This window comes from Periplaneta americana, chromosome 6 (assembly GCF_040183065.1).
Source record: "Periplaneta americana isolate PAMFEO1 chromosome 6, P.americana_PAMFEO1_priV1, whole genome shotgun sequence".
Taxonomy (NCBI): Eukaryota; Metazoa; Arthropoda; class Insecta; order Blattodea; family Blattidae; genus Periplaneta; species Periplaneta americana.
Genome location: NC_091122.1, coordinates 154890529 through 154918486, shown reverse-complemented (window position 1 = coordinate 154918486; position 27958 = coordinate 154890529). Strand labels below are relative to the sequence as shown.

The 27958-nt window shown below is 34.8% G+C and overlaps 1 protein-coding gene across 15 annotated transcripts in view; it reads left to right on the top strand.

Moving 5' to 3' along the window:
* LOC138701955 (uncharacterized) overlaps positions 1-27958 on the top strand; it is a 920371-nt gene that overhangs the window by 658891 nt on the left and 233522 nt on the right. For 14 of the 15 annotated variants that reach the window (XM_069829333.1, XM_069829339.1, XM_069829335.1 and 11 more), the window contains one exon: positions 9132-9182. The exons of the other annotated variant lie outside the window; for it this stretch is intronic. In XM_069829333.1, coding sequence (XP_069685434.1) covers positions 9132-9182 — 51 coding nt within the window. The remainder of the gene's footprint in view (positions 1-9131; positions 9183-27958) is intronic. 15 annotated transcript variants of the gene reach the window in all.

Here is a 27958-nt window from a genome sequence, read left to right as displayed (position 1 = left end):
AAGACACACTAATACGCTGCTGATAATAAGCAAAGATTTCTAACCCTTATGAATCAAATACTGTATAAATGATTAAAGAAAGGGTTAAGAGCGGAATAAAAAAACCTGCATTTGTTAAATGTGTAAATAATGAACACGTACCTGAAATTTGCATAGTTAAATATAAATGTAATGCAAAATAGACCTAAATACTTGTTAATAAAGTTCAGTTGATTATTAACTTACACTTTTACTACGTCACACTACTTTTGACCAATAAAACGGTACGAAAGGACGTCTTTCAACCAATCATGGCTGCTTATCGTACAATTTTATCGCGTCCCTAGCATTTGTTTATTTTTATCACTAGCCTAGCATTTGTTTCTTTGCTTGTCAACATTTCAAACTGCACTGGTCTGGACGTCAAAAAACAGAAAATTACAAACCACTCCAGTCGATGCACAGCACTTTCAAATATGACTCGCATTGGCATTCAAGAATAAGAATTAATAAAGATCACTGGTCATATATGAAGAGCACCATTCGGAAATCCTGAATAAGTTGAGGGATACACCATATACATCAACGAGTTCACTTCTTTTACGCACACGTCCAATATAACATCAACTGAACCACCAACCACTAAAACATTCAAATTTGAAAATTGTACTTTCAATAATTGTTTTTTTTAATTATTCATGTTTATTTTTTTATTTCATCGTCGTTAATTAAAACGTTTCTTATTTATTTCATCATCCCTAATTAAAACTTTTCTAATACTTGTTTATATTATTTGGGTTATGTTTGTTATAGCTTCTGTTATATGATATTATGGATAGTCACGTATCAGAGATTGTTTAATACTAAGATTTATTGAAAATCATCTGTCAAGTGACGTTGATTACTGGGATCCGGATGATTGAAGTGGAATGCAAATGTTTTAATAAAAATGAAACTGAATCAACAAAGCCTTCTTGACTAGTAACCGTTCAGAGAGTTCAATGAAGATTCCATAGTTGGCACAACTGATAACAAGAAAAAATAATCATAAAACACTACTGCCATCTAGCGTAATGTTGAGTTGATACAATAATACATTTGAAGACAGCTGTATTTTCGTAAGCCAATTAATATTTAATTTTAGTGGAGTACTTTGTTACTTCTAATCTTTATATACTTTCTTCTAATCGTGTAATAGTCAATTAAATCCCACTCGAGTTTTGATTTTCTCTAGATAAATCAAAACCTTTAGTGAGATTACTGTTGATAAACTATAATTAGAAAACACTGTCTTGGGTAATTTTGCAGACAAAAGGAGGTCATGATGAATGGTTTCAGCCTATGAGAAAGAGACCATCCAATATCTCAACTCTCATGCCATGTATGCGAGAGATGAAGGACATTTTTGTTTTATCCGTGGTTTGCAAAGGAAAGTGTCCTGTGAGTTGTTCGTTGACGATACAAAAGAATAGTTGGAATCGCAGACTGGAAAGAATCGTGAACGAATCATTAGAATCGATTTGTAATGTATGATTGAATTGTTGGAATCAACGTCTGAAAAAAAATCATATTGCCCAATTCTAGTGTAAAGCTTACGCTCCACTCTATAATGGACGTTAATACCCTTGGAGAGCTTTACTCTTAGCTGGAGAACTGTGTGTATTTATGTACACAGACATATCGGCATGGTATATGATATACATTGATTTATATACAGAGTGTTAGGGGTTTGAGTGCACAGATTTTAACAGGAGGTTCTTTGTATGAAATTTATTTATTTAATTATTTATTTATGTATGCATTTATTTATTTATTTATGTATTTATTTACTTACTTATTTATTTATTTATTTAACTACCTAGCTAATGAGTATAAATTACATTTATAAAACAAAAATGTTTCTAGCCACTACCGTAAGAACCAGGCTCTTAGTCAATAATATAACATTAAATTTACAAGGACAGTTTACTAAATACAGTAAGTAACGTAATTCAAACCAATAAATACAACACAAGAGCAAGAATAAAGGAGAAAGAGAAAATGAGAGAAAAATACACATTTAATATAAATTGACAATCCGACAGAAGCCAGTGATATTCAATAAAAACATGAATATAGTCGACAGAAATAAAAGGTAAAAAAATACATTTGTTAATATTGTATATCATGGTTAATTTTACAAATTTCTTTTTTAAAAGCTTCAATTTTAAAATATTTCAAATTTGAAAAATGGTTTGCTATTTTATTATAAAGTCTTGGGCCGAAACTAGCACCATGTTTAAGAGCTGTACTTGTATGACATTTAGGCTCAATTAATGGGAAAGTAGACTTTTGTCTTCGAGTACGATATTCATGTCGATTAGATTTATGTTTTATTTGATTTCTGTGGTAGTAAGTTAGTAAACTATATTTATAAATTTCTTCAATAGGCAATACATTAAAATCTGTATAAATTAAATTTGTTGAGTAATCCATATTTTTGGTCAGACAAATTAAATAGGACCAATACTTCTAATGAAATATTTTTCCACAACGCATAGTTCAATTAATATAAAATAGTGTGGAAAGGTTTCGTTGTCGATGTTTTCATGCCTCTTTAAATTGTTAAGGTTTACTATGAATGTCGATAGGTATTAAAAAGATGAACAGTTTATGTCTTTGTCTTTTTCTTGCATAAAGTGAACCGCTTATTCACAAATGAATGCTCAAATTTTATTATCTGTACATTGTATGTAACTAAACCACTAGTATTGTACGTGGTATTAATTTGTGAATAAACGGCTAACTTTATGCCAAAAAAGACAAAGACATAAATTATTCATCTTTTTAATATCTATCATGACATTCATAGTAAACCTTAAAGGCCCATTCACAATGAAAATTAAACATAACCGTAACACAAACACAGACTTTTGCGCCCAGGCTACCAAATGGGATCATTCACAATGATTCACATAAGCATTGACATAAACATTACCGTAAGACGTTAACATGAAAGTTTGCAAACTCCAAACTTTCATGCTTATGCTTACGTGATTTACAAACAGAACACAATCGTGGAGCGCTGAAGTATACGACAGAATATGAGGAAATGGCGTCGTTGTTATGTTTCCATGGTTACCAAGTATGTTTGCTGTTATGTTTATGTTCCCATCGTGAATGATGGTATGACTTCTTGATATTTTACCGTAACATTTATATTCTTAAGTTAACGCTTACGTTATGTTTAATTTTCATTGAGAATGAGCCTTAAGGGTGCTATTCATATACATTTCGCTAGCCCGCGCTACGAGCGTGCTAAACTAGCCCCGGCTATCGATTGGTTACTTGTACAGGATTCATATCATATCATATCGCTAACACTGGTTTATGAATACGAAAAACGTTAGTTCGCTGATCATCCACCGGAAGCCCGCGCTAAGAATGTCTATGAATACGACCCTAAAAATTTAAAGAGATATGAAAACATCGGCAACGAAACTTTACACACAATTTATTTTTATTGGTTGAACTATGCGTTGTAGTAAAATATTTCATTACAAGTGTTGATTCTATTACATACTAAGATCTTCCTTTTAAAATTTGTGCACTCAAACCTCTAACACCCTGTATATTCATACATGATATGTAACTCACATCCAGTCCATTTGATGAAGAGGAATTAATTAATAATATATAGTAACAGATTTGAGTCCCAGTGAAATACAAACTACATAGGCCTACTAAGTTTATATCCTGAAGTATTTGTCTGTTTTAATCGTCACTGAGGATAAAAAGTGTTATATCCGTAACGGTAATACTGATGTGAAATATTATATTATTATTTTTATTCTACTCGTGTAAAATCCCCAAAATATGACTTGAAATAATCCGAAGGCTAATGACCCTCATAGCGAAATTTATACAGCAACAGAGGCACAAGTGCGAGATGATGTGTACATGGGTCGCTTTTTCTCTGGGCTCGGTGTTGAGTTCTAATGAGGGATGGGCCGTGCGCCAAGCGATGGGCGTCGGACCGACCACGGGCTCTCTCGGCCTGGCTTGTCACATCCGACGGCAGCTCAGGTGCGCCTCGCAACTTATTGTAAAACCAGGTGCGCCCAGCGCCATATTCAGACGATAGACAGAACTTTTGTATCGCAACACCGGCAAATATGACTGAATTTACAGCCGGGCGTTATGTACGCATCCGTTAAGCCGCTGCTTTATCGCATTGTCGTGTGATTGATACGGTGTTGAAAATTTTCCGGAAGATGTTAAATTTGAAAATTTTCACGCTAAAGACATTGGTTTTAGCTTATTGGTTTTCCTCTGCATAGTAGTCATAAAATCACATGTTTCCATAATAAATTTCCTTTATTAAGAAATTTTTAGCTTATTGGTTTCGTTCAGCATTGTACTCTTATTCGGATAATCATATATTTTCATTAAAAAATTCTTTTAATAAGAAATTTTAGCCTATTGGTTTTCCTCAGCAATTGTAGTGATACAGTCGCATATTTCCATAAGAAATTTCCTTTATTAAGACATTTTTAGCCTCTTGGTTTTCATCAGCAAGTGTAGTGATATAATCGCGTATTTCCATAACAAATTTTCTTTATTAAGAAATTTTTAGCCTGTTGGTTTCGCTCAGCATTGTAGTGATATAATCACATATTTTCATAAAAAATTCTTTTAATAAGACATTTTAGCCTATTGGCTTTCCTCAGCAATTGTAGTGATATAATCACATAATATTTCCATAAGAAATTTCCTTTATTAATAAATTTTTAGCCAATTGGTTTCCCTTAGCATTGTAATATGATCACATATTTTCTTAAAAAAATATTTTAATAATAAATTTTAGCCTATTGGCTTTCCTCAGCAATTGTAGTGATATAATCACATAATATTTCCATAAGAAATTTCCTTTATTAATAAATTTTTAGCCAATTGGTTTCCCTTAGCATTGTAATATGATCACATATTTTCTTAAAAAAATATTTTAATAATAAATTTTAGCCTATTGGCTTTCCACAGCAATTGTAGTGATATAATCACGTAATATTTCCATAATAAATTTCTTTTATTAAAAAATTTTTAGCCTATTGGTTTCGCTCAGCATTGTAATCTAATTACATATTTTCTTAAAAAAATTATTTTAATAAGAAATTTTAGCCTATTGGCTTTCTTCAGCAATTGTAGTCATATAATCACATAATATTTCCGTAACAGATTTCTTTTATTAAGAAACTTTTAGCCTATTGGTTTCGTTCAGCATTGTAGTAATACTCGTATAATCATTATTTTCATAAAAAATTCTTTTAATAAGAAATTTTACCCTTTTTAGTTTTCCTCAGCAATTGTAGTGATATAATCACATATTTCCGTAAGAGATTTCCTTTACTAAGAAATTTTAGCCTATTGGCTTTCCTCAGCAATTGTAGTGATATAATCACATATTTCCATAAGAAATTTCCTTTATTAAGACATTTTTAGCATATTGGTTTTCCTCAGCAATTGTAGTGATATAATCACATATTTCCATAACAAATTTCCTTTATTAAGAAATTTTTAGCATATTGGTTCGTTCAGCATTGTAGTGATATAATCACATATATTTCATAAAAAAATTCTTTTACTATGAAATTTTAGCCCATTGGCTTTCCTCAGCAATTGTAGTGATATGATCACATAATATTTCCATAAGAAACTTCCTTTATTAAGAAATTTTTATCCTATCTGTTTTCCTCAGCAAGTGCAGTGATATAATCACGTATCTCCATAACAAATTTTCTTTATTAAGAAATTTTTAGCTGTTGGTTTTCCTCAGCAAATGCAGTGATATAATCACATATTATCTTCATAACAAATTTCCTTTATTAAGAAATTTTTAGCCTATTGGTTTTCCTCAGCAAGTGCAGTGATATAATCACATATTATCTTCATAACAAATTTCCTTTATTAAGAAATTTTTAGCCTATTGGTTTTCCTCAGCAAGTGCAGTGATATAATCACATATTATCTTCATAACAAATTTCCTTTATTAAGAAATTTTTAGCAAGTGCAGTGATATAATCACGTATTTCCATAACAAATTTCGTTTGTTAAGAAATTTTTAGCCTATTGACTTTCCTCAGCATTGTAGTGATATAATCACATGTTTTCATAAAAAATTCTTTTAATAAGAAATTTTAGCCCATTGGCTTTCCTCAGCAATTGTAGTGATATAATCACATAATATTTCCATAAGAAATTTCCTTTAAGAAATTTTTAGCCTATTGGTTTTCCTCAGCATGTGTAGTGATATAATCACATATTTCCATAACAAATTTCCTTTATTAAGAAATTTTAGCTTATTGGTTTTCCTCAGCAAGTGTGGTGATATAATCACATAGTATTTCATAACAAATTTCCTTTATTAAGAAATTTTTAGCCTATTGGTTTTCTTCTGCATTTATAGTGATATAATCACATATCTGCATAACAATGTTTCGTTTATTAAGCAGATTTTTAGCTTCTCGATTTCTCTGTGTTTTACAACGAGATTCAAAGTTTATTCAAAATTTTACTTTACATGTTATGATTAGACTTTTTTTTGGTTAAAAGATTAAAGACTGTAACTAAGACAAAAATTCCAAACCAGAACACTGTAATTTTTGTATGAAATTTTATTTAACATAGAAATACATATTTTTTAAATATTTTTATGTGAATATACATTTTAAATAATTTAGCTATAAATACATAAATTGGTATTTTTTTCTTTGGTCTAATTTTTAAATTAAATCGAAATACTCGTACACACTTCCTGTATTAATGAAAACACAATGTGAATGAATTTCTTTCTTATATGTATTGTGTCGTGACCTTGACTACACGTGATGTCTCGCATTCTCGAAGGGGAATCCCTGTTCTATGAAATGATGGCTGACGCAATGCATTCGACTCGAATATTCTCCATCGGAGGCGTTGGCTTTATTCATTTAGGCCGTTTATGCAGTACCGCTACATAAGTGAAGTGATTGGTGATATAATGCCGAAAGTGAAGTCAAGGGTTCATTCCCGTTTGCAGCAATATGTTGCTGAATTTAGTGGAACTTTTACAAGTGACATAAAAATTCTATTCTGTCAAAAATGTGGCAAACCTGTAAATGCGGACCAGCGATCTTAAATCTTGCTGCATTTAGCAGGTAATAAACATAGACTGCCCGCTTCACGGTCAAGAAGTTCTTTTAGGTGAAACAGCTTCCTCTTTACATATCCCGTTTTCAAAATGTTGTGAATGCTAGGCAGATTTATGCAAAGGTTTTTATTTCACCTGATATTCCCTTTACATAATTGAAAAGTTTCTTACAAAATACACAAATTTTGAAAAGCCAGAAGAATCAACATTAAGACGTGTTACGAAGAAATGCTAGGGGAGGTCAGAGCAGAATGTGAAAAAAAAAAAAAGAAAATAAAAATGATATGAGTAAGCATGGACGAATCACCGGACTCTAGCGATAGGAAAGTGGGAAACGTTGTGGAAAATAATGAAATAATTTTTAAGTGGTGTTTTCTACTAGCATGTAAACAAATATCAGCATTAGATCATGTAACGAAATGATAGGGATGAGGAAATTATTTTAATTCCGGAATTTTTACCGTCCCGAAGAAGTGAAACATTTTTGCAAAAAAGATTCGTGGTCAATCCCTTTCGAATCACGGACGGTTGGAAACCCTATTCCTTCGATAGGCGGGCGCGTGGTCAGATTCGAACTCGGGTGCTTGGTGTTACGAAACTGTTCTGGCAGAAGCTCAGGACGGAAAGTTGGCGGAGCCGAGGTACAAGAAACATAGCAACAGTTCGCTTGGCAAGGCCTGGCCGGCAGGAGCTCTGTGTGTCTCGCTCCCACCTCTGTCTTATTTATAAAAGTTTTGCTTGGCTTTTTCTGTGGATAAACTCAGTACTAATGCGTTAATAGTGTGTATGTGTGGTGCTCAACTCTCGTGTTTACAACTTCTCAACACTTTTTCGACGTGCAATTTTTTTTTTTATGTATTTGTCAACTTTCTTTTCAAATCCCTAGCGTATTTCTCGTAGAATCTTCGTCAGTAAATTGAATTCACTAGTGTGGTTTTTCTTTTTTTCACTTTTTTCCCCCTCCTTTGAAACAAAAATCTCTTACGACGTTTCATTATTATCTTCCCTCAGACATCTTCAATGACCTAGAAATCTTTCATTTCAAGCAAAATCTTTAATTGGATTTTTAAACGCGCCCCTCTTCACTGTAATCTTGGTCCATTGTTGCTGCTCATCTTTGCGTGTTATGAAAGGCTTGCTTCATTACGCTGTTTAATTGAATTGTGGTCAAGAGTGTTTGTTATCTTTGTCTCGTACAATTGTGATGTGCCTTACGTCATACAGTCTTGCACATGGCTATTTATAAACAACTGTTGTTACATGAAAAAGTGGAATTAAGCTCCATTACATTTCAGTTTTTTTTTATTTACAATCTATAGACTCTGTATGAATAAATTCATTATTATAAATATGTAGTTAACGTTTCTTGGCAGTAATTGTAAATATAAATTTGAAAAGCCTCTTAATGGGATTATTTATCATTTTAGGGTCTCTGTCTGCAAAATTAATAAATCGTTTCACATTTTGACCTGTTGGAAATGCTAATATTGTGGCATTTATTAAGTCGACACTTTCGTTGTATTGCTTATAACATTAATTTCATTTTTAATTTATTCTTAAGAAATTGACATTACTCATGAAAATATTTTTTGGAAAATATCTACTGGTCCTACATATACATATATTTCAATTTAACAGTGTAAATTGATACATTAAATTCATTCATTGCAGTGAAGTGGAAAATGTTCTCACTTTTGCTACGCGCTCTCACTGCAATAAGTATTCCCTGAACTTATATGCCTATTATTTTTTAAGTCGATTACAGATGTGAGATGAGGATTTAATGTTTTTCAGTGCATAAAACTGTGACATCGACGTCTTCGAAAATTAAACGAGAAACTCGGAAATACAACCGTCCAGTATCTGAAGATATTTAAGAATTATTGCGAGATATCGAATGGAATTGACTGTGCTTTATTAAACACTGAAAATAAGGCTACAGATCTTGTGGACTTATCACTGAAACACGCTACAATGCATGTTCCAGGTTCTTCCCCCGTATTTGCTCCAAGTTTCAAGGCAACTTCTCCTAAAGCAGGTAACGTAAAACACAACACCTATTTGTGTTGTATCCCAGTTGTGAACTAACCACGTTTGACAAGACATCCAAGCACCTAGTATAAACTACTCCTAACAAGTGTCATATTGATTGTCTAAGCACAGGACGACTACAATCGAATTACCTACAACAAAATGAAGTTACCTTCCTCTCAGTCACAACTAAAATAATAAAATTTTATGTGATGTATTTTACATAACAAAATTCGTACGAGAATTGAAGTTACCTGGCATTAGAATTGCATGGACTTACTGTCACTTGTTTGGTGTTTTTCACACAATTATTGTGTGTGTGTGCGCTTTTGCGCTCGCGGACATAGCGGAAGAATGTTCATCCATGTGTGGATCACGCAATGAAGTCCAAAACTCGTGGTTTTCAGAGATGAATAAATATTTGGTTAGTTAAAATGAAAACTGATCGAGTCTTAATGCCTGAAATAAGAGAATCGGCCGGAGTTTACTTTCAGGATATTGGTAAAAATTGTTGTAGACTTTCTATTGGTAGGTGTGGTTGGCAAGCCTGTCATTGTTTCTCCGAATAAATGAAAGGATAAAAGCGAATGGTGGAAGATGTGAAGCGTTGAAAAATGAACAGCATGTTGTAGTTCGTTCTTTGAATGCAGAAGGGCGTATAGCTACGGAAATGCATCCCAGAACGGTTGCAGTATATGGAGAGGCAAACCTAGGAAAATCAGTTGATATATTGTACGCGGTTTCGTTCCGACCGAACATCTCTCCAGGACAATCCAAGATCAGGGCAAGTGCTGAAGGTTATCACCAGAGACCGAAAGTTTAGGCATTATGAATCATTAAAATAGGCAGGCAAAAAGGCATCATAAATAGCTAAAATAGGCAGGCAAAAAGGCATTATAAATAACTAAAATACGCAGTAAAAAGCAATTACAAAAACCTTGCACTAAACCCACAACCTTGCACTTTCCACAAAGGAATTTCGGCAGCAAGAAAAGCTTTACATAAGTCGAATGCAAATTGAGATTTTCGACTTGATGTTGCAATTACTGTTGGAAGCAAAGAAATCATCTTCCCAGTAGCCGTGGAAAGTGCATTTTTGTGTTTGGTTGTGCTGATATGTTGCGATATGAAATATTTAGCTAGCTACAACAACGTCGCAATGAAAACTGAAAGAAAAATAACCGTTAAAAATAACGTTAGACCCGCACTCATTGCTGCCTTGTCAAATAAACACAAGCGATAATTAAAACGCTTACTGTTATACATTTTTGCACGGCAGCACTCATTGTTGCAAAGAGAATATGAACTGACTGAAAGACAATAATATACATTCGGTGAAGTCACTTTCATTCTAGCGGTTATAGAAATAAATTAGAATATACTTGTAGGCAATTTTTATTAATACATTAATAAATAATAAATAAATAATCAAATAAAGGCAAAAAAGCATTTATTTTGCAAATTAGGCATTTATATTTAAAAAGGCAGAAAAGGTCAACATAAAATTGTGGCGTTTCAATCACAAAGGTATAATTCGTACATATTTACTTTCAAAATGAAGATGGGTTTAACACATTTAAAAAAGCATTCTGCCGAAGTTCCAATCTCTGGTTATCACGTTAAATTCATCCAACGTGTTGATTCTCTTGTCTGAGAGAATAAGAGAACAATAATCGAACTTAGTTTATTGTTAAATATCAGCCAGAAAAATGTTCATACAATTCTCCACAAACACCTGCAGTATCGCAAAGTTTGCGCGCAGTGGGCGCCACTGTCACCAAACCATTTCTTCACCGTCTGAAAGATTTGCGGATGATCAAGTGCAAACCAGTCTCAAATCGCATTGACGCATGCTATTGAGTGAAGAGACAAAATTCACAATTTCGAGACAAATGCAGCGCAAATGGGAACGGAATGTAAGAAACATAGGAAACGATAGAACATGATGGTTACTATAGCAACTGCAGTGTTTACTCTTAATGCATACAAGATGGCTACCCCCAGGAGTTCCAGTACAGCGAAGATGTACCGGGTTTTCAGGGTATCTGGAAAGATGAGATGTCATTGCTGACGTTTACCTTAACAGCATTCTATCAGCAACGCATTGACGCATAAAACTTGCGGCTGTCTCTCGAATACGAGGGTAGTCAAAGTTTTAATTATCACCTCGAAAAAATGAAGCTGCGACCATGAAACTTGGTGATGGTGTTAGTCCTTTTCTACATATTCACCCTTTACGAGACACATTTTTCCCAACGATGGATGACTTGACGGAGGCCTTGGTTGTAGAAGTCTGCATTTTGGCTGTTCAGGAAACGTTCCACCTCAAAAATCACCTCGTCGTCATTCTGGAAATGCCTGCCACGCAATGGTTTCTTCATCCGAGGAAAGAGGAAGAAGTCACTGGGTGCCATATCAGGAGAATACGGGAGTGAGGCAAAATTTGATAGCCTAAAGAAGCAGCATGTGTGACTGTGTCCTGTGCAGAATGAGCTGGGGCGTTGTCATGAAGCGAAAGGGCCCCCTTGGACAGCTTCCCGCGACGCTTCGTCTTGATAGCTTCCCGTGACCTCGTCAGGAGATTTCGGTGGTATGCTCCTGTGATGGTTTGCCCCTTCTGAGCATAATCTGTCAGCACCACACCTTGGATGTCCCAAAAAACACTCAGCATCACCTTGCCCGATGATGGTTGGGTCTTCGCCTTTTTCGGCGGTGGTGAATCCACGTGTTTCCACCGCCCGTATTCTCCTGATATGGCACCCAGTGACTTCTTCCTCTTTCCTCGGATGAAGAAATCATTGCGTGGCAGGCATTTCCAGAATGACGACGAGGTGATTTTTGAGGTGGAACGTTTCCTGAACAGCCAAAATGCAGACTTCTACAACCAAGGCCTCCGTCAAGTCATCCATCGTTGGGAAAAATGTGTCTCGTTGAAGGGTGAATATGTAGAAAAGGACTAACACCATCACCAAGTTTCATGGTCGCAGCTTCATTTTTTCGAGGTGATAATTAAAACTTTATGAGACCCCTCGTACAGCCTAACCCGGTATTTTTTTTCTACCGGGAAATAAGTCATATGGGATCACCGTGCTGTGTAGTCATGTTATTTATCGTCATTTGTAATTCATCCTTTGATTTGCCAAAATTGTGTTTCCTTATTGACGAATGAATTTAGTGTAACTGTGAGTCCCATATTTGGAAATAAACTGTGGATGTCGCATGGCCCAGTTGTCCAGGAGTTAAGAGTTAAGAATAGGCTTGAGCACCTCAGTGCACGGTTTCTTTCTTCCGGATTGTTTGCCATCACTCGCATTCCTCGAGGCCAATACGTCATCCACAATATACGCAAATAAAATGACATGTGGGTTGTGTGCTGTTTGTGTGCACCTGAAATACTTCACCAGATACTGGCGTCCAAATCCAGACGTCATCAAAGAATGAGGCCTTGAAGAAAAACTTCCTTCTTCTTTTTCTTCTTCTTTTCAGTACAGTTGACTCTCCGAAGTTCGACAGAACATAATTGAAAGTTCTGTGCAATAAGGGTAGTGGGTGTGGCAGGTGAAATGAATACAAATTCTTATTGGTTATCCATCAACGAATACAGTACTGTACTTGCATTTCCTGCCCGCCCCGAGACTTGTATATGCGCTTCTAGTACCACAGTGGGTTTCGACAGTTCCGTCTCACAAACGACACAATTCTTAAATAGTAAAAGAAGAGTTCATTAATTTAAAATCAGTGATCAATATGAATGTCCTAATCAATAAAATATTCTGTTTTCCTTTAAGAAAAGTATCACTACAAGACACAGGACCAATTCCCATTCAAATGACGAAACCATTTCTTGTGCCCGTATAGGGGCGTGTCTAATTCTCCTACGTAAGAAGTCGAACTATGGAATGTCGAACTTGATTTCTGTCGAACTTAAGAGCTTCCACTGCATTTCCGAACAAATTTAGCTAGATTTTTTTTTATGGGAAGCAAACTTTACAATATCATAGTAGTTAATATATGCTCGAGTGTCAAATATGACGTCAATTGCCTAGCAACGCCAGTGACTTACGTCACACTGTAGGCTACGGCACGAATCGGAGTCACGTGGTTATCATGGTCTAGTCATGGCCATCATGACAATCGCCTAATATAAATACATGTTCAAAGTTCTAAAAAACAAAGGAATTCCTATATTAAACTCATGTTAAACATGCATTTATATATAAACTTGTTCAATGTTGGCCATGTTATGACTAAGAATGTGACGACACGCCGCAACCTGAACGGCACTTGCTTAGCAACAGACGAATCTCTTACATTTTATGATGTTTGTTAGAGGGATAAACTTCATTTTTTTGCATGAATTATATTATTTTCTTTTTCTCTTATCGTAGACTAGAGATGAACAAAACTAACTGCCGCTCTCGCTCGCTGTGTTCGTTGCATTTGTCTTTCTCGTCTCGTCTCGTCATTCTCGTGCGCTTCGAGTCTCGCTCATCATTCTCGAAATAGCATTTGGTCGGCGTGGAAAGATTTCGTAACTTTGAACAACATACATTATTGAAATAAATAACATAAATGTTTAAATGAGACAAAAAGACAAAACAGAACAGTATCTTAGTTATCAAAATGTTCTGGTTCTATTATATGATATTACCTGTAGTTATATAAATAGAAAAAAAAAAACCATTCTCAAATACATTTGCATTTCTAAGAAACATAAAACATGACGTTAATATCTTTTTACTTGAGATTTCACACTTGATCTTAAAGATATGAAAAGAAAATTCCTAGCCTTTTAATAAGGGGCTAGTAATTAAATAAAGACTGGGGAATGGATTATTATACACTGAAAGGTATGATGTTTCAAATAGGCTACTTGATTGTTTATACATATATAACAGTTGCCAGAAATAAAAGTTCAGTCAGGTATAAACAACTGCTGACATCGGGAGATGATTCAATATCGAGTCTCGGAAGACTCACAACCAGTCTTTACGTCAAGGACGTGACGTAATACAACATTGTCGTGCGGGTTTTCGGCTTTGCGGGCGCTGTTGGTCTCGTTTTCTCGATCGTTGTTCATCTCTATCGTAGACTCTTACTAACTGGTGTTCAAGAAACTAGTTTGGATGGAACAGTAATTCCATTGTAAATACCTGTATAGATACAGTAAAACCTTGGATTATGAGCATAATTCGTTCCTAAAACGTTCTCTTAATCCAAAACACTCGCATATCAAAGCGACTTTCTCCATAACAAACTATGTAAACTCAGTTTAATTCTTTTCACAACCTTTTATTCATATAAAATAGAATATATTTTAGGTTTTAGATAAAATTCAATGCAATAGTGCAACACAAATTACTTTACTGTATTTTATTTTTGAGTGTCCTTCACCTGTTTTACTGCTTAGTAAACTTCTTGAACATTTAAAGAAAATATTTTCACTATCACTAACGGAATCATTTCTGGCTGCTTGACTGACTGGAATCTTCTGCTTTGGCTAAGAACTAGTGCAATAGAATTAAAGAAATATAATTCGATACTGAGAAAATATATTCTTTATAAAGAAATTAAATGAATATGTCAAAAAATTTGCAGAAAAGAAAAAGAAAAAAATTTCCAAAAACTAATTTTAGCTATTAGAAAAATTAAATAAAAAAATCTGTTTCTTGACCCCTGTTTTTGCCTCATTTTGAGGATATTGCGAAAATGTGACATTACATTGTCGTTAAACAGACTTATCGCACGCACTACTACAACCTTATCAGGGTGGTGAATTTGAACAAATTTTGTACTAATTCCCACTTTTTACATATCTTTTTAATCTCATTTGAAGCGAGGAATTCGTCCGCTCTTTTCTCCTCTTCCTCCTCATACGAGATCCCCTCCATTGCCTCTTGCTGTTGCTCGCAAGCGAAGCAAGTTACGTACAAATCATGCTGCTCGTATTACAAGACATCGCTCATTTATCAAACAAAAATATTTCTTCATTGTTTGCAAAACTCTCGCAAACCAAGTTACTCGTAATCCAAGGTTTTACTGCATATGGTTATGTACAGAGTGTCATTTAGCTCCACTATTATATTCCTTAGTATCGCTTCCTCTTCTGCTAACAACGTCATACCATCAGAAAATCTTATGCACTTTATTGTTCTTCCTCCTAGTATCACCCTTCCCATGTATCATACGTGATATATGATATATGATATGATATGATATGATATGATATATATGATATATGATATGATATGATATATGATATGATATGGTATATATGATATGATATGATATATGATATGATATGATATGATATGATATGATATGATATGATATGATATGATATGATATGATATATGATATGATATGATATGTGATATGATATGATATATGATATGATATATGATGTGATATGGTATATATGATATATGATATGATGATATATGATATGATATGATATATGATATATGATATGATATATGAGATGATATATGATATGATAGATATGATATGATATATGATATGATGATATATGATATGATATGATATATGATATTATATGATATGATATGATATGATATATGATAGGATATGATATATGATAGGATATGATATGATATATGATATGATATGATATGATATGATATGATATGATATATGATATGATATGATATGATATGATATGATATATGATATGATATGATATATATGATATGATATTATATGATATACAGGATGTTTCCGAGGTGGTGTTACAAACTTTCAGGGATGATGGCGAAGGGCACATGTATCAATTTGAGATAAGGAACCCTGGTCCGCAAATGGCTGAGTCGAAAGTTATAAGCAAAAATAGTTGTGTGGAAATGAAATTGTAATTTGGCACCACGTGCTCCCCTTCCCTTTACCTTTGGAACAGTCGTGGAAAGATGGTATGTGCCGGATGTCTCCTACGTGGGTACTTGTCCCCATACAATCTGTGAGCTTTTCTGCTGTTCCCATTGGCTCATCCGTATTTGAAAATCAGGTCTGCTTATTCCGTTCTCGTTTACTCCTCAATTTCACTAGGACTGATCGACTGGACACTGCAACTTGTACACATACAGTACATTGCTGTCTACAGTCGTGCATATCAGGACCGACCACGTCCGTTACACATTAAGCTATCTGCATTGCTTTAGTGTAGTTTCCTGTCCCCATCCCTCAGACAGCGCACTGAATGGAATACTGTAAGTAGACAACCTAAACAACGTCAGATGAATACAATATGTGTAAGATATACAGATAAAACACATAAATAAGGTGTACAGAGGAATAAAATTATTTCATTTCCACAGAACTATTTTTGCTTGTAACTTTCAACTCTGTCATTTCCGGACCGGGGTTCCTTATCTCATATTGATACATGTGCCCTTCGCCATCATCCCTGAAAGTTTGTAACACCACCTCGGAAACACTCTGTATATATCATACGTTATATATCATTTTACAAAAGAGATATCAAATAAAGAATGCGAAAAATCGGTTTTTACTTGATTTTAATTTTAATTTAATTTTTATTTTTGACCCATTTTTTATATGTTGATTATTTAACAAGTTTGATTCTTACTTCATTTATATTTTTTAATTGTTTAAGAATACATAATTTTCCGTTCAAAAATCGTAAATATATTAAGAATAAACTATGAAATGAAAACTTGTATACTCAGAAAATCTAAAAATTAAAATGGATATACAATTTATGTAATAGTAATATGTGATAAATCATTTTAAAGAGGGAATACAAATAATATATTGGAAAACTATAAAATAAACCAAATTTTTGACATTAATTTAATTTCCGTTGTTAACAAGGCTGTTCATATTAAATATAGTGACGCGGACGTTAGATGATGCCCTGAATTAAGAAGTAAGAGACTGAAGGCTAGCAGTACACCTATAGTGCCAGTGTGACGTGGCCATCAGACTGTGGGACGTTTTCCCGTTCTTGGAACATTACGTGTGATCACACAACAGCGATAGAGCGTGGCTAAGTGGGCGTTGTCTTGTTTGTAAATGGACAAGTTAGGAAGTGCACCTATTATATAACTGGGCGTGTTTCGCTTGGATTTTTCGATTAACGTTTTGGTCAAGTGTGATATGAGACTTTCATGGTGTTCAATGAGATTTTAGATCTCTATACCGTGTCATAAATGATGCAACATCCAACTTTTGGAAGCCATGTATAAACTCCATCATCAAGGAAAGAGTGGCTCATATTTTGTAATTTTAAGTGTATTAACAACAACTATTCTCATCATCTGCTGCTGAATTAGTCGTGAAAAAAAAAAGTCAATAAGTATGCTTATCTTTCAGACAATTATATCTTCGTCCCCTTTGCTGTGGAGACCTTCGGTCCTTGGAGTCATGACGCTAAAGTTTTGGTATCTCAAATCGGCCAAATTTTGTTCTCCATTACTGGTGATCGTCGTTACTCTACTTATTTGCGTCAACGTTTAAGTATTGCAATTCAACGCGGAAATGCAGTGAGCGTTTTGGGTACACTTCCCGAGTCCAGCCCTTTGGATGAACTCTTTCTCTTGTAAAATTTATTTAGTACTACTAAGATTTATTTCAAATCATCCGTCCTCAAGTGAGGTTGACCACTGGGATCCGGAATTAACAAACATAAAAGATAAAAGGAAATGAAACGAGCAAAATAATGATTCGATTTTTACATTAAAACAAAAATTTACGTGTTAACATACTGTATAGATGATAGTGTAGAATTTGAAGAGAGGCCTTCAGAATTTCCATTACAATCTTCTGAACCCCATAAAAGGGAATTTGAAAGGATTTATGAATATTACATGTAAATTTTGGTAAACAACCTCTCACTCCAAATAGTAAGCCTGTAACATCCCAGTTGTAAAGCGAAATGCCATATTTTTCACTGAGGTATGGAAGACACGGTACATATTTAGCTAGTTTGTCATCATTTATCTGCAGTGCTTGATTTGTGTCTCGTTCAAAGCAAATCGTAGGGTCTAAGGCCATCGCTTTCTGGGTTCTTCTATTGATGGCAATTATATCGACTCTTCTATGAGAATCATCTTCAGTCATACAATGAATCTCCTCATGTACTTCCCATCCTCTGTTTCTTAGCAGGTTGGCAATTGCTGTACGGGCACGATGGTGTCTGTTACGCAGTAGCTCTCCCTTCTTACAGAACCCCAGTACGTGGCCAAGTGTTTCAGTCTCGCTGCAGCCGGGATGGCGACAACGGGTAGTACTGAAGGTTCTGCCAGGGACAGATCTCACTGCGGTGACGTTGCAAGACATCTTGATGGCATTGATGTATTCCGAGGAGGAAAGACACTTTTTAGAGGAGATCCAGGAGTTAGCTTTGGGGCATTCTTCAAATGTACAAACACCTTTGCCTTTATGTGGAAGCTGGCACCATGACTGGAATGATTGTTTTCTGAGAACATCTCTGAGATGTTTTCCTTTAGTTTGAGGAGTGACGCTGTTTGGAGCAATCTTCAGGCGCGTGAGAGATGTTTTCTTATCCTCTTCTAGATTTCTCATGTGATGTAGATGTGCATCATTCACGTGTTCCAGTCGCCTACAGATGTTATAGTGTTGAATACTGGCCTCCCATTCAGCTCTCAGAATTCCAAGACCTCTTACGTTCTTCGATGCATACAGCATGGTATTCGGAGTATCATCTGGGAGGGACAATATTTCCTTGATTACACTTCTGATAATTTTATCAATATTTTTCAAAAAAATTTCAGGAAATTGGTTGAGTGGAGGGCATTACAAGGGATAAACAAGACCTGGCCATATATATATATATATATATATATATATATATATATATATATATATATATTCGTTAATTATTTTCATTTTTTGATCTGGTTTTAACAATATGCATCGGACGAGATTATTGAGGTCACGTGACAAATTAGTTATAATTTTCTTTTTATCTAACTTTATTTCTTCATTAAAGTCAACACCCAGGTATTTGATACCTTCTAACTTGTTCTTCAAACTTTGAATAACAGACCCACGTAATGATGTAAGTTCTCTTGGCGACAGTTTTCCTTTTTTAATTATAATACTTTTACTTTTGTTGGGATTAATTTCAAGGCCTATTTCTGCTAGCTTACTCTCTCCCAGATTGATAAGTTCAACTGCTGATCTCTCGTCTTTTCCGATTAAATCCAAATCATCTGCAAATGCAAATGCACTTACGCAAGGCAGGTCAGTGTTAACAGCATAACCGTACTGTTTACTGATGTCATAATCCGTCAGATTTTCTAGTACATAATCTAATGCCAAATTGAATAATATAGGTGACAATGGAGAACCTTGCGGAACACCACGCTTTATTCTGATTGGTTTACTTTTAAATACATTTGTTTCTATTTGTAGTGTGTTTTCTATTAACAAGGATTTAATTATTAATTAATTAAATATTTAAAAAAGTTAACCCTTAAATTGGCAAAACTTCATTTCTCACACTAGTTTATTAAACCGTGTCGGACTGTAAAGAAAACAAGTATCGCAATATCCATATTTTATATGTTGTACAATATTATAGTATTCTGAATTTTCATACCAATTTTTTTCTGTTGTTCTATTAAAATTATAGCACATAGCCTATTAACCTGTTGTATCCTATAGGATACTTTGCGAATTTAAGGGTTAAATTCTGACACATCTATGGCATCTGTCTGTAGTTATATGCTATTTTGAGCAGTCTTCTGTCTCTCTTATTATTCAGGTTGTCTCAGGGGAATGTAAAAATACTTCAGGATAATGTAGTTTGGGTTAATCTACATCGATTTAAGTAAATATACCTATGTCCGAAATGTAACTGTTAGAAAGTTATTGATGGGAGAACTTTTAAATGGAGAGAGGCATTACATACCTACGTATTTCTACGTTCTAGAATATTGCGGTATGACACATTATTGAAAATGCTGCATCTTGTATTATTCCATTAAGTTTATTTCATAATTAAGTACACACTCAGTAACAAAATAAAATAATTACACAAGACAATTTACTAAGGTTGCCCTTCTTATAGATTCCATTAATTGTAAATTAATATCAAGTTAAGGCAGGTATTGCAATATCAAAGTTCTTTGACAAAGAATATGACAAAATATTTTATCAAAGATCTGTGATAAAAGTAGAATTTGGTGTATATTACCCTATATATAATATTTTATCAAAGATAACTTAAAATAATTAAGCATGAACCTTCAGTCTCCATTTAGAGTAGAAATAAAATAATAATTTTTTGATGACAGATATTCGAAAAGAAATGAAGAACAGTCTATGTTTGTTTAGCTACAATTAGATCGAAATATTACAAAATATGCATGTTGACAAAAAGGAAACAGAAAAGGAAACGCCCGTGGATTAAACCACGGATTGCAAGACGTGACAAGAAAAGTATCCATCAATACTTACTATAAGAGCTACAGTCCACCGCTGTAGAGTAACGGTTATCATGCGGGCCTGGGTTAAAATCCAAGTTAACCTGGTTGAGGTTTTTACGGAGTTTTCCCTCAACCCATTCAGAACAAATTCTAGGTAACTTTCGGCGCTGGACTCTGGACTCATTTCACCGGCATTATCACCTTCATAACATTCAGACGCTAGATAGCTACAGCAGTTGATAAAGTATCCTAAAATAACCAATAAAGAAATAGCTACAATGCGATGACTTGAAAAGTTACATAAATTATTTGTAAGTGGATGAAGATACTTTTCAGTTTGTCCAGACTTTTGCTGCATTTATTGTTCCTCTTCATTTCTTGTCTTTTATTCTTGTTTCTATAGTCCATTGTCTTCTGTTATATAATATTTCATATGCTTCTAATTCTGATATCAGCATTTTGGTCTTAGTAACAGTCTAACAATATTTACATTTCGCCATATTGGTTATAAGTAGAGAGTAGATGCGGGATGACTTATCGTTAAATGTAGGTGCACATTTACTGTATGTTACAATTTTTTCATTCAGACCATTGGCTCAACAGGTTTTAAACGTAAACAGACGACGTCAACATGCTACTGTATCTCCGTACAGTCAGAAGGAAAAGAAAAAATAACGTACTGTAGTATTGTAGCACATACCTTTCAAGGTCAGTCCTCGTCATCATTGATGCAATTGTCCTCACCTGTGGAGTAACGGTCAGCGCGTCTGGCCGCGAAACCAGGTGGCCCGGGTTCGATTCCCGGTCGGGGCAAGTTACCTGGTTGAGGTTTTTCCGGGGTTTTCCCTCAACCCAATATGAGCAAATGCTGGGTAACTTTCGGTGCTGGATCTGGACTCATTTCACCTTCATCTCATTCAGACGCTAAATAACCTAAGCTGTTGATAAAGCGTCGTAAAATAACCTACTAAAATAAAATAAATTGATGCAATTACCAGCGTTGCAATAAACGACGATATATTCTCGTAAGTTGTCGAAGCTGAATCGTCTTCGCCTATCGCTTAGACAGTTTTTGTATCGAGAGAATTTCTGAAGAAAAACTCTAAAATGGGGATCACTCAATTTCTTTAGAGGAATATTTGCACTGAGCATCATGTTGCACGTGTCGTTTAGACCCGCACAACTAAATGATGATGATGATGATGATGATGGTGGTGGTCGTTCCTCAGATTTTATTTCAACGCATTTCCTGTGCGATGTACTGTTGCAATGTTTCTCTATAGCCTGAGTTGTTCTGTTTTTTTTTCCTTCCAATTTTACATACATTACACACGATATTGTCTTCGTTAATACATAAAATGTCATTCTCATACTTCTTAATTGCATTTCGTATCTCTAAGCGAATTTAACGTTTTGACTTCGACATTATGAATGGATCAGCACTACACTATTCAACTCGTACTAAATACTTGAGCAGGATAACACAACTGCACACATTGCGTTGCAATGTGGACCGGGGTTCCTTCGTTATGTACGCTGCTGTACTCGCCAGGTACACAAAAGACGGACGGCGCGGCACGTGCCATATACTCCGATACGAAACAACTTCACTTTTCCTTAAGTCATCCCGCATCCACTGTGTAGTTATAGGCTAGTTAAATCTTTTATAAAAGATAACAAGATGCACTAATACAGTATTTTACAAAACAAGTTTTATCAAAGAAACTTTTACAAAGGAAAATCCATTACATTTTCATATATTTTATAATAGGCTATGTGTTTTATAAAAGATCTTTGACATATAACTATTTGATAGTGTAATACCAGTCTGATACAGGTGGCCATTATTTGATTTCTATGGTACACTTTCGACAGTGGCGGCTCCTGCATATTTCTTAAGAGGAGGAAAGAAGTTAATAGCGCAAAATGACACCTTGAGAAAAAAATGTTACAAATTAGCCTACATGCATACATGTAAGACCAGTTAGTGTTAGGGTTGGCCTTCCCTTTTGTATAGCAATAATCTGTTTTTGTAAACTGAGTTTCCTAAATTTTGCTAAATATATTATGTTTTCACTTCCATTCATTGTTGAATAATTGCACAAATTAACAATTACAAGGAAATTAACAACCTCGCAGCCTTTTTCACGCACACTGCAGCATCACACGTGTTGGAAGAGATCAGCTACTAACACGTAACCGGAACCGTTTTACGGAAGTGGGAATGAGAAATAATCTGTTAGGAAAGCGAGAACACTGCACCCATCCACGTGGTCTGTGTTGCCACATGTACATTTTACAAGTTCAGTATCACATGCTTTTGAAGAATGTACCATTATTGTTCAAAGCTGCCGGTGGCCGATTAATTTTTTATGTTAAAAATAATGTAGTTTGGAGTACTTTCAATTTCAAATATATTTATACAAAACTGACAACTTGGCTGGTGTCCTGTCTAGTAGACAATGAATGGAAGTGAATTTCAGAGGCCAAAAAGATCTGCGATACTAACTTAGAACTACTTCTCTTTGTTTTATATAAATCCAACTTCAACTTTCAGATATCCACGATAGTTTCAAACCATGATTATAGCTTATATAAAGTGCAATGAATAATATATTTTGATTTATAATTTTAAATAAAGTTTATATGGTGTCTTTCATAGCTTTGCGTTAAAACTGCTTTTATTGTGTCTCCTCCTAGATGACGTGTTATAGTCTGGTTGAATGCAGCATCGTTAGATGGCAGCGGTAGCGAGCTTGCTGCAAGACCAGTTGGTTTCTATTTCCCGCCCATGCTCTGATTCAGAGGAGGATCTCCTCCCTATCCGTTCATTTACTTGCTTTAAAACTCTGCTTCTTTCTCTAGCCGCTAGAGCGCTGTTGTCTATGTGTGTTAACGGCAGTAAAGGAGGAATGGATTGACTTTCCTCTATACAAACAATCTCGCATCCTTCTCACAGTTTTCTAGTAGCACATAAGTGCGCGTCGTTTAAAACTCGATCAGCCGAGGTTTTCTTATATCTGTGAACTTAAAAGTTATCGAATCTTCCTTGAATTGCAAGGCGTATATTTCATTTGGTATTTATTTGAAAAGAAAAAAGAAATGTGAGGAGGACGTTCCTCCCTTCCCTCCCCCGTGGAACCGCCACTGAGTTTCGATTCGTTAATTTGAAGACACGAGTATCAAATTAAAACACTCCGCCGTGGATATACGCGTATATATCACTGTTCCATTAGTTACAAGAAACGAACTCCGTATTGCATGCAATTCAGAGTACTTAACACGACAAAGCGGAGTGGATCTCTATGGATTAGCGCGACACTTATTATGGTTACCCCATGGCTGAGAGCTCGGAATAATTTTCCCCGTTCCCCCGCAACACCCCTGGCTGGCTTTGTCATGATATACGTTTAGTTTTTTTAACGACTAACTCAAGGGCTTACAGCATGTTCGAGCCAATAAAGGCAATGACAATTACAAGAGACAGCCAGAAGCTCTCCTCTCTCTTTTACATCTATCCATTCGTGCTATTTAAGTGAAGTATATGTTATTTATTTACTTGTGTAATTGGATAACTCGTTCATATTCTGTCTTTCGACATTCAGTTAAATTGTATCCTAATGCTCAGAAATGGCCGGAAAATGTAAACAAACCACTTGCACTCCAAGCATATTGTTTGAGATGGAACACGCCCGTTTTTATGCTGATAAGTGGGCCTGAGAAATATATGCCGTTATACCACAGTTTAGTATATACAGTTGCGAAGCTCAATACTTAATAAATATGCATACATAGATAGTTGCTGACCACCAGGATCGCTACTATCGCCTCAGCACAGACCCTTTCCCGAGCTGACGATAATGTTTGTTCAGGTTTTCTATTTCAGTTTATGTAGCTCAGTGAAATATTTTATTATAACTTTATTGCGTATCATTGCTAAGTTTTATTTAGTATAATATGTCATAAGTTCTATTTACTTCTTGTTGTATAATTTGTTGCAGAAATAATTACAAAACTGTGTTATTTTCATGTGAAGAGAATTTTAGATGTTAACTTAATCTATTCGCATCAACATTTTAAGTTTAGAATGGAAGCTATTTTAAGGTTTAATAAAAAGTAATTTATACTGTGATTTTAATTTAGCACATCTACCTTCCTTAATTGTAGATAGAAAATTTACCATACCACTCTTATGAAATTAGTGTACGTACGATCGTGTTACTTCTTCCCTTAGGAAGTAGATAAATACAATAATTCTCGATTGTAGTATTAAAATACAGACAAATTGAATGTGTGGCGTATCATACATGACATTATGCTTAATTATAATGTATAATTGCGAATATAGGAATATAAATAATAACTATAATTTCCATATGACATAACATATGTAATGGCAGGGCACAGCTCTCCAAATGGCTAGAAACTATCGCGAGAAATGCAAAAAATCATCCCAAGCTTCGCAACTGTATATCGACTACTAAACTGTGGTTATACTACCAGTGCGCTTTGTGCGTCTCTGACTTTGAGTAGGGGAGTAGTGGGTACAGTGAGACACAAAATATTAAGACATATGTATGCAAGTGATAATTAAAGTTTTTTTAAAATCAAGTGCAATAGAAATAGACATTAAAACATGGAGTATAATAATACATAGGCAAAAATGTTAATAGATAAAGGACATAATATACAATACGTGTTTGTCAAAAAAATGCAAATGTCTCACTGTTCCCATTTAGGAGGGTACAGTGAGACACCACAATGTCTATTAACGGACATTGAAATGATTTACATTTATTTCAAAAGAAAACAAAATCTTGCTGTCTCTTTATCTTGATATGTTCTGTAGGCTTATTTAGAATCATTCTGATGCCTGACTTCGAAACCATTGAAACATCTGGAACATTTGGAAAAGTGAATTTTCCATGACATTTCAAACTTTTGCGAAAAAATGAAATGAATTTTTGGTGACAATAAAGCTTATAATTATAAGAATTTAATGTAATTTTTTATTGCATTTTAACATGTTCTTAAATTTTGTGAATAATTTTTTATTTATGAAAACATTAAAATGTAATGTATCCATTATTTTAAGCTACAGTTCCTAAATTGGTTACTAGTATGTTCATTTTTAATGTTAGTTACTGGTAAATGTAATATAATTACAGTTTGTTTTTGCATATCATTGGTACATGGGGACAGTGAGACGTCTCAGTGTACCCTTCAATGCATGTCTCACTGTTCCCTTTACTTACTTACTTACTTACTGGCTTTTAAGGAACCCGGAGGTTCATTGCCGCCCTCATATAAGCCCGCCATTGGTCCCTATCCTGAGCAAGATTAATCCAGTCTCTATCATCATATCCCACCTCCCTCAAATCCATTTTAATATTATCTTTCCATATACGTCTCTGCCTCCCCAAAGGTCTTTTTCCCTCCGGCCTCCCAACTAACACTCTATATGCATTTCTGGATTCGCCCATACGTGCTACATGCCCCGCCCATCTCAAACGTTTGGATTTAATGTTCCTAATTATGTCAGGTGAAGAATACAATGCGTGCAGTTCTGCGTTGTGTAACTTTCTTCATTCTCCTGTAACTTCATCCCTCCTAGTCCCAAATAGTTCCCTAAGAACCTTATTCTATAACACCCATAATCTCTGTTCCTCTCTCAAAGTAAGAGTCCAAGTTTCACAACCATACAGAACAACCGGTAATATAACTGTTTTATAAATTCTAACTTTCAGATTTTTTGACAGCAGACTGGATAATAAAAACTTCTGAACCGAATAATAACAGGCATTTCCCATATTTATTCTGCGTTTAATTTATTCCCGAGTGTCATTAATATTTGTTACTGTTGCTCCAAGATATTTGAATTTTTCCACCTCTTCGAAGGATAAATCTCCAATTTTTATATTTTCACACTGTTCCCTTTACGCATAGTTAATTAAAAAATGACGCCATCACTTCAAAATTAAAACAAGAAAGACGAAACTTTGCCAAACATAATCTCAAATACCATAGTATTAGGTAACAAAACATTCATATTTATATCTCATTTGTATATCCAATATAACCTTCATTAAACACAAGCCAAAATTTTACTTCTAGAGTGAAAAATTACGAATTATTTTTTCATCACTCACCTTTATAACTAGAATCAAATCGAGTATGAAAATACTGTTACTTTACTCATTCAAGATACAACTCCACGGTTACCAGCATTTCAACATCAAAATTTACCATCTAATAAAAAATGTCTCACTGTTCTCCCTGTCTTACTGTACCCACTTCTCCCCTATGTCTCAAAGTTGGAGTGAGTTAGGGAGAATTTTTCTCTGTTCTATCCATCCTTCATCATAATATGATAACGCAGAATTCCTGCACGGAAATATATGTACTTCGGTACATCATAATGATTTAATAAATAATGGTTTGAAATTGAGAACATTCATCGAAGCCTCTAATAGTAACGCAACTTGTGACACTCCATGTATATTTCTTCCCGGAATATGGATTTCTTCCGAGACTCCCTGTTTGTACTGACCCACTTCACACTCCAGAAGAGGCTTTGCAAAATATCCTGTAGCTGTTTATCTGAGGTGTAGGCCGTCAAGGTGTGTATATATACATTTTTTACACAGGGAATGAGTTTCGTTTGTTTTGACAGTGTGCCGTGTGCAGTGTTCGGAGCACGTGTTGCAATCAAGGCCTGCGGGTTATAGCAGACGAGGACTCTTTAGCAGAAAGACAGATAAACAGATGGCAAACTGCGAGACTGTGAGGAAGATCAAAACCAGACAATCCAGAAGCGATTGAATTTGGCTGGGGTCCGCCATTTCTTATTTTAAGTCCCACCTTCTCTATTTGTATTGTTTGGTCGTAATTATCTGTTTTGTTTTAGGGAAAAGTTTGGCTAGTGGAAGTTGTCCTGACGCCAGGAACACTATTGTGTCTGTTACCGTTAAATACAAATCCTCTGTACTGTGACTGGGTGATGGTTTTATAGCTAGAAAACTAGTGGACAGCAGTAGGAATCGCAACCGTCGTACCAACTTATGAAAATTGTCGTACATCAGCTTAAAATTGTCGTACATTTCTCATCTTCCTAATATATATAATTTTAGTTCACCGCTATGTAGTAATGATTAGTATGTCTGACTGTGAAACGAGCGGACCGGGGTTCAAATCCTGGTTGAGACAAGGTACCTGGTTGGGGTTGTTTTGGGCGTTTTCCCTTAGTCCATTAAGAGACATTTCGCTGGCATTATCACATTCATGTCATTGACGCCAGATAACCATCGCAGTTGATGAAGAATCGTAAAATAACCTATATATTATATACGTCTAC